General features: G+C 40.0%; 1 protein-coding gene across 1 annotated transcript; it reads right to left on the bottom strand.

The window, feature by feature from the left end:
• Positions 1-2,996: 2,996 nt before the first annotated feature.
• On the bottom strand, positions 2,997-7,853 carry LOC121899840 (eukaryotic translation initiation factor 4 gamma 1-like). The gene is made up of 2 exons (XM_042415558.1): positions 6,970-7,853; positions 2,997-6,521 (listed from the first exon to the last, which is right to left on the bottom strand). Exons 1-2 carry the CDS (start codon positions 7,714-7,716, stop codon positions 5,085-5,087), a joined length of 2,184 nt encoding a protein of 727 aa, XP_042271492.1. The 5' UTR covers positions 7,717-7,853; the 3' UTR covers positions 2,997-5,084.
• Between the last annotated feature and the right edge of the window lie 1,024 nt (positions 7,854-8,877).

The following is an 8,877-nucleotide window of genomic DNA, read 5'->3' as shown; positions in this document are numbered from 1 at the left end:
TTCCACCTCCAGAACGGTAGGACATGGAGAAGGGAATGGCCGCATTCATTTTCTATTGCCAATTAATTGTAGGTTAAGTATGTCAGATTGGAATCTTGTTTATGTGTGGTGGGAAATAGGAGTACTTCCTCTTCCACGCGAAGTGAGGACACGGAGTATTTTAACACAACTTAATTCAGAAACATTTCTATTGACTGTGATGACAGAAGTTAATCTCATATTCACTATTAACTCAGTTACAAAACAGAAACAAGATATTCTCCAGTTAGATTTTTTTCATCTTTATTTCCATGATTATGCTGTGTTATTTGTAATTTGTTGATGTACATTCACTTGAAAATGAATGGAAATATATAATAGGAAGATTTCCAGTTGTTACACATCACAGGAAGAACATATGAATTACTGGAATAATAAAAGCTTTGCCTTTTGTGTAGTTTTGTGGTGGGAGGCCAGACTTTACCCAGGCTTTTACTTACCAAGGGCATTCGAGCTAAACACCCACACACATCAGTCCACTACAGTGGAAAAGAAGCCGCTGGGTTTCATACTGCAGTGCTGAGAGACAGAGAGAGAGAGAGAGCGAGAGAGAGAGAGAGGTGTGGTTTCTGAGCTTTTTGTCTTTGTTTTTGTTAATGCCTTTTTTGATACAGAGGCATTTATGCTCACTGCGTGCACCTGTGCACTGCCCTCTGCAACCCTTTCCTTCAGTGATTTCCGGAAATGTACATTTTCTCCCCCCTTTATGCCGCGCCGCTCCACCAGCCGTTGAAATCGCACATTAGAGGAGAGCGTGTCTTTAGGTTGCCATAGCAACAGGGTGAGTCATTCTGCTGCAGTCAGTTTAGTCACACTCACACTGACTGTATGTTTCCCTCTCTTTTTTCCATCTCACTGTCCCTCTGCCTCCCCCCCCCCCCCCCCCCCACCTCTTCTCCACACACACACACACCCCCACCACACACACACACACACACACATAATACACACACACACACACACACACACACACATTCCATCCCTCCAAATCTCTTTGTTATTCTGACTGTTGTAAGTTTCGTCAGACCAGGAGAGAAACTGACTCCAGTTCTGTCTCTCAGTCATTCAAGCTTTCCCCCAGTGATCCTAAAACACAACACAAAGGAGTAGTAAAAGGGGATCAAAATAGGCAGAGCGTGTGCATGTGTGTGTGTATGTGAATGATATGTGTTTGTGTGATGTGTGATAAAGCAGGCTGATAATAAGGGCGAGTGGAATGTCGCTGCTCTCGCTTTGATTACTTATTTATGAATCAGGCTAATCAGTAAACCCACAGCTGAGAAGCACACTGTGAAGGAGGCGGGTGGTGTGAGAAGAGATGAGGGAGGCAAAAAAGGGGAAGGGGGCACCTAACACCTAACACAATTTTCTTTCAAGAACACTTGTTAGTTCTGATTAAATGAGCACAATTTGTAGAAAGCAGATCTTTTTTTGTTTTTGTTTGTCATTACGGGAAGTTGTTTCCTGTTTTCTATATTCGGACTTTGCAAATTTACAGCTGCGTCTCACAACATTAGCGATATAACCCTGCTTTAGAAATGAATCATCAAACACCTCATTGTCACTTAACTGTCTCACAGCCTTGATAAATACATGCTATGTTGGAAAAATTAGAAAGAACTTTTATAGTTGGTGCTGATGTCTGATGTCTGCCATCTGCTTTGAACTTGTTGTCAGGAATGTAATTAAATTAAAGTCTAATTTTTATGACAACTTGTTTACTCACTCACCTTTGTTTAGTACAATGAAGTGCATTTGATAATACCCTGTAGGGGCTACTGTACAATACCCCTGTGGTAAAAATGTCCATTTCAGTAAAGCTGATTTCACCATCTACATGCGATATTCTTTTGAACAGGCTTTTCCATTGGCAGAATGAAATCAGCCTCATGTGAGTTAGGTAGGATTGTGCTATGAAGCCTATATTTTGTGGGGGCTGAAAATTACTACTTGCACTAATGCCTGTTTAAAACTAAACTCTTCAACTGTTATCATACTGTGATTTCCTTAAAGCATGACATCGTTGGGTCTAAAAATGTTAAAAGAAAAAAAAAAAGATTTTAAAATCCAACAAGCTGCCATTAATCCATATCAGGGGCTATTTGTTTGCTTGTGTTTCACAAACATGACTAAGATAAGATGAGATGTGAGATCAGATCTCACGTGAGTCTCAACATAGTTCACAGCCATGTACAATGTTTCTTAAAGGGGACATAATATGCTTTTTGTGATGTTTTGTCATGCTTATATTTTGTCTATAAACATGGTCAAAGTTCCAAAACATGAGGTGAACGTATGTAGAAATGCTCCCTGAGAGTCAAAAGCCCAGGCTTCAATCTGATCTGAACGCTTCATTTGCAAAGTTACCTTTACTTCCTCCACCGAACTGATGTCAGATTGTTCACACATACCCACAAACGGCTGTCTGTTCTGTAGTCTTTGTTGCTAAGGTTGTTCCATAGGTTGTTCATGTTTTCCAGTTGCATATTTCGGCTTGAACATGTACAGATGTATTTAAGAAGTTTCCATTTTAAGTAAAGAATGTGAAAAAGAAGTGAAATCTGACTACTACTGTTTGTTGACGTAGCCTCTGGAGCATGGATGCATTATAAGATCTGGATACTAGACTCAAAGATGGCGCCTATTCAGTCCAATAAGAATTGCTCGCCTGGCGCATGAGCCAAAAAAGTTTCTAACTTCTGAGCTTACTTATGGGTGTACAGCCCACTGAATACGTGCAGTAGTCTCCTGCCGGCCAGTTCCCACATGACCCGTAGACTTTACATTGTGAGGACATCACAGATTTTAAAATCGCTTTTCCGGGCTCTGGTAAAGTTTTACTAATACAAAACCTTCATGGATCAAAAACTCATAATAGCTAGAGTCATAATTGACCTTATTTGCAGTTGGAGGTGTCCTGCCAACAGTTTTATATAGACATCTCTTTTACAGTGGTGGTCTATGGAGAAAATGCTTTTTGGGCCACAGGGGACTTTTTCACTACAATACCACAGGTGACCACTGGGCAGATTTAGAAGCAAGGCTGAGCAGCGGCGCTGTATCCAGGTTTTATTATACATCCATGCTCCGGATCCAGCAGAAGTCAGCTGAGGAACAGCTTCCTGAAACTAGCCAATTAGAAGAGTGTGGTCTCATCAGGATGGGGGCCTTAGACAGACAGGAGCTAAAACGGTCTGTTTTAGATGCTGAACTGAGGGGCAGCATAAAGGGCCAGTGTAATGAACTGTAAACCATGCAAAGATATACCAGTATAGCCCCAGAAAAAAAATATAGACACCAGAATGTGCATGATCTGTCCCCTTTAAGGAAGCTCATGTCTCTATTTCAACATGTTTCTCTTTTAGTCTCTGTTAACCTTCTCTTCTTCAGTTTCTGTCTTGTATTGTTTCTATCAGGCATGAGTTACCTGATGATAAGTAGAATGTAAGCTGGGATCGAAACAAGATAGGAGACAAGAGAGGCTACATCCATGCTAGCAACTCTTTTAAGCTGTATAAAGGCCCATTTGTGCTTTGAGCTAAATGCTAACATCGGTGGGCTAACATCCTCACAATGACAATGCAAACATGCTGATGTTTAGCAGGTATAACACATAATATAAAACCAATTTAATAAGAAGCTGTTTCACTGATAATTTTAAAAAGACACCCAATCTTTTTGCTTAATGTTATTTCTAATATTTTGGTTGGTGGTTGGTATGACCAAATGTATAATTTTGTTCAGAGCTCTCAGTAATTTCCTCCCGGTAGATATGATCTAAAACATTTTATGTTTTTAAAACTTTTATTTGTGTATCAAGAGTAAAATTCACACTTTAAGCTCTCATGATTTGTCAATAAAATTGTTCACCTGCCATTAGAGAGCAATCTTTAAGAGTTGAAGTGGATTAACTTCAGTAAAGGGATGGGTTATGAACAGCCAAACTCTGAAGTGGGGAGAAAAGCCAGCCATCATACAGAGGCCCAAAATACACCTCTACAAAATGACTTTGAGGTTAATATCATATTACATATGACAGCAGACTGAGTATGTGTGTTTACCTGTCAGCATGTTTTAACAGGTAAGTCACGCAGTCAATAAACATGTTTGGTGGTGATTTGAGTCATTGTCTCAGTGAAGAGGCCTCTAAGGATATTAATAGAGAATTAATACATAAAGCTCCTCCTTTGTCATTTTTTGGCTCATTTGATTTCACCTGAATCTAATTTTTATTCATATTGGAAAGATTGTTGACTATTAACTCTTTGTCACCAAAACTTGCTTTGCAGCCATGTTGCTCTCAGTGGCACAAAAACCTAGACACTGAATTGTGCAACAACTAAAGAAATGAAAACAGAATAAAAGTGTATTTGCAACAACAGGAGACATCAGCTAAATGGAAATATTTTTTATTGTTTTCCCCACTCATATTTGTTAAAATAGTTCCTTTGATGGTATTTGTGATGTAACATTATAGTATATTGCTTACTGTACCTAGCAGTGTTAAAATAGGGATATGCAATATAAAGGTATAATGTTTGAAGACAAAGGAACCAGAGATTTCAATCCAATATTTCTTATCCACACAGGTCATCTGGACAGGTCGTCATTTGATCGCAGTTGACATATATAGACAAAAACGTTCACATTCGCACCAAGGGGCAATTTAGAGTCACCAATTAACCTAACCTGCAAGTCTTTGGACTGTGGGAGGAAACCGGACAACCCGGAGGAAACCCACGCTGACACGGGGAGAACGTGCAAACTCCACACAGAAAGAAGCAGGTTTGAATCCAGAACTTCTGTGAGGTGACAGTGCTAACCACTGCACCACCGTGCCGCCCAAATTTAGATTCATTTTTATTTAACAACAAATTTCTTTGAGTTGTTGTTAAATAAAAATGAAAGGGGCCAATTGAGGAAAGCTGAGGAGAAGGAGATGTTTGGGAAGGTTGGAGTTGAGGTAGAGGGATTGTGGGGGGTGGTGTTTTTGTTGGTGGACAAGTAGAGGAGGTCTAACTCTACAGATTGTTAGAGTCAGCCTCCTATCCGTCGGTGTACTCCACCTTCCAGTTGGCAGTAAACTTTCTGATGTCGTCACCGCTGTGAAGGAAATCCTGCCATTTGACTCCAGCGTTGTTCCACATCGCTTTGATGGTCTTCAGTGAGATGCTGCTGGACAAGATGGTGAGGATATGAGCCAATAGCACACCAGCTGGTCCAAGAGGCACAAGAGTTTGGATTTCCCCAAAGAGCTCTGCCATGGAGATGCCTCCCTCATGCAGCACGGGGCTGAGGACCTCAGCAAGGCAGAGCCATATCTCAGGCACATCTGTGGAAATGTAATCCGCGACCTGCAAGATCTCCTTCAATCCTCTGAAGAACTGCTCTGTGTGCAGAGCCCCCGATTTGACAAGCTCAAGCAGCAACATGCCCACCTGCCGCCGAGTCCTGCTGCCACACTCGAACGTCAAGTCTACAGCATTCCTGACAAAAATATAGAGGACTGATGGGCTGTTGAGGTGTGAGACGATGTGCAGCACCTCTTTCAAGTCATCTGTCCTCAGATACTTGTCAATTATAGCCTCTGCGAAGATCTCCATCTCATCCTCGGTCAATGAGTGTTGAAATGGAGTGAAAGAAAGAGTTTGGCGAGTCTCTTCTTTATTCAACTCTGGGTGGCTATTATCCTCCTGTTTATCATTCTGCTTGTCAAACGGGTGACTCTCCTCACTGTCTTGAATATGCTGATTAGCAGAGCTGGAGTCCGCATCCAGTGATGGCAAAGCTGGTTCTTCTTTGCAGACTGCAGACTCTGATGACAATTGTACCACAGCAGATGTCTGATGAATGGTGGAGTGTCCTGAAGATGACGAGGAGGACGATGAAGAGGAGAGGCTGTTGGTACTGTCACCTGAATGCTCATCTTCCATAACAATCTGGTCCATGTCTATGCATTCAGGTATCCAGTTCCTGTGTCTGAGATCTGCTATGTTTTTCAGCAGGTCAGACACTCTTGATGACGTCTTTCCCTGTTTAATGATATCAGCCACTTTCCTGAAGTAACTGTCCATGATTTTCTTTGGTGTCAGTAGCTCTAACTCCTTACCAATGCTGTTCAGGAGAGTACAGATACACTCCAGAGACTCTTCGTCCTGGTTGTTTAGGAGTCTCTGCATACAGCTATGCACCGCAGCCTCACTCAACATCTTCAGCCTGAAGAGCTCTGCAATAAACTTAATGTTTGATACAGAGCGACTGGATGCTTCGGCGTTGTCCAGCTCATTCCTCAGTCGCTGGTGCTCTTCCTCTTGCTCTTCCAAGAATTTGGTAGTTGTGATAATTAAACTTACATCTTTACTCTGCATCTGCTCAAAGGTCTCATCCTTGCCGTGGTGCTTCACAAACTCAGCCTGGCAGCGCCTGATAAGTAGCGTTTGAAAACTGCCAGGGAGTTTCAGGTCTTTTGCGGGGACTATCATCTGAAAAAGAGAAAACCATAAGGAATCTGTTAGAAAATGGTCAACTCACATCCATTTGAAAACAATGTAATATTCATATGGAAATAAATGAATAAAATATCATTAACGGTGGAGTTAAAAGTGATAAACGTGTGCTGCTTTATTTCCTCAATCCTGTCATGAACATTTGAGACACAAAATTAAGTTATAATTGCTGCAAATTAAGCTAACTTTAAAAGTGTGGTCTTATTTTTCTTTTTTTTAATGCTCAGAGCTCACTTTGTTTGAACTCAAATTCAAATTCAATTGTTTGATCAAAATAACTTAATCAATTCAGACCTGATTTTATGTTTTGTGTCTTTTTGTCTCAATGCGCAGTTGATTGTTTATCTCTATTATTAATGTGTATAATATAATGTATACTGCTGTATCTTAAAAGTTAAGAGATAAGAACAGATGATTGACTTACTTTTGTTAGGCAGCGGCACATGTTGGCGTACAGTGCAGATGAGTCTGGCCTCGACATGGCCTTCTCAAAGATGAGGTTGATGACTGAGTTCAACCTCTCTTCTGAGTCCACTGTCACGTTTTGCAGCTTAGTCATAAGGTCCTTAAATGTTTCAGCAGTCAGGTGGTCTAAGGTGGTCCTCACCAAACTGATGACCTCTTTTGGTTTGATCTGCTTGTCTTTCTCTGTGACACGAGGCAGAGTTGCAGATACCTCAGAGGGAACTTTAGCTTTACGCTCCCTCTGTTTGGTCCAATTCCTCATCTGGGTCTGGACGGCAGGTTGTTGAGAAGCAGCCTTTGCCTCTTTTTTGGAGGCTGAACGCTCTCCTGAAACATACGGCTCCCTCTGTCTTCTCACATTGATGGAATGAGAAGCAACCTCTTTCTTGGAGGCTGAACACTGACCTGAAACAGGCTTCTTTTGGGTTGATGGACACCCAAAAGTAATGTTCACCTCTGGTGTCTTGGTGGAGGCTGATTTATCTAGGAAAATGACAGGGTTTTTTGAAGGTCCTTTGTTTTTCCTCATGGCTTGTTCCGAAGGAGCCTTTGGTTCTAATCGTTTTCTTGTGGAGGTTGAGGGCTCCACGAAAACGACTGGCTCTCCTCCGTTGACCTTCCTCCTTTTAATTTTCCTCTTCTCTGCTGCATTAAGAGGAACTAGCATGAATGTTACATCCATGTTTTTCTGTTTTTCCATGTTCATCGTGTACAAAGTCGAAATCGTCTCACAGGAGATAACTTGTGAACGCTGGCACTGGCTAAACCAAATGAGGTCTGACTGATTCTAACTTGATAAAGCTCTGTAAAACCAGATGATGTCACGAGCTTTGTGATGTCTCAAAGGACTGGCATGATGTAATGTCACTTTGTGATGTCACAAAATGACATCACAGAATGTCTTAAGACAGAATGTCTTAATTTTTTTAAAAAACAAAACAAAACATTGTACAAGAAAAAAAACAAACAAAAAAACAAAATGAAACTTTTACAAAATAAACTTTACAAATGGAAACTGTACAGAAAGTAGAAATTTAAAATGAAATTGCTCGAATAAATATAATAAAACACAGGAAGATACTTAATTAAAGCCAAAAACTAACACTGTAAGTGAAGGAAACAGTTATAAAGACAATAAAATAAATGACTCAAGACAGTAAAATGAAAAAGGTGGAACACTAAAACAAATAAAATAAAATATATAAATAAATAAAATATCTCCAGCTTCAGCCCTTTTGACACAGTCAAGTCATATATTCCAGAGTTAAAGGACACATTGCCAATAGTGTGCAAAGCTGTCATCAAGGCAAACAGTGGCTACTTTGAGGAACCTAAAATATGAAACATTCTGTTTTTTCAATAATTAATCAATTTCATGTGTTATTTTGTAGTTTTGAAGACTTCAGTATTGTTCTACAATGTAGAAAATAGTAAAAAATAAAGAAAAACCCTTTAATGAAGAGGTGTGTCCAAACTTTTGACTGGTACTATATGTGATTATATGTGCAGTTTAAAAAATCAAAACAAAACAAAAAAACAAAAACAATTTAGTGTATATTTACACTTTAAGTGTAGTGAGGCTTCAAATCAACAATATATGATGGAGATTTGCCTTAAAAAGTCTTTAAAATGATTGTAAACATATTAGGAGGCAGTTATAAAGTATCCTCAGGTAAAAGAAAAATTCCTCAGGTAATAACCTTATAACGGAAGGTTTTGTGTAACTCAGTACCCATTAATTACTTGTAATACAGTATGTTTCAAATTGTGATGAAAACAGTGTTCAACTATTCAAAACTGTAACACCTAATGGCCAACAATCCCTCCAGCTCACTCTGGAAGTTCATGTTGTAGTCGTGCGTTGAGA

This window comes from Thunnus maccoyii, chromosome 7, assembly GCF_910596095.1.
Source record: "Thunnus maccoyii chromosome 7, fThuMac1.1, whole genome shotgun sequence".
NCBI lineage: Eukaryota > Metazoa > Chordata > Actinopteri > Scombriformes > Scombridae > Thunnus > Thunnus maccoyii.
The sequence above is the reverse complement of the archived record's forward strand: the minus strand, read 5'-3'. Positions and strand labels throughout refer to the sequence as shown.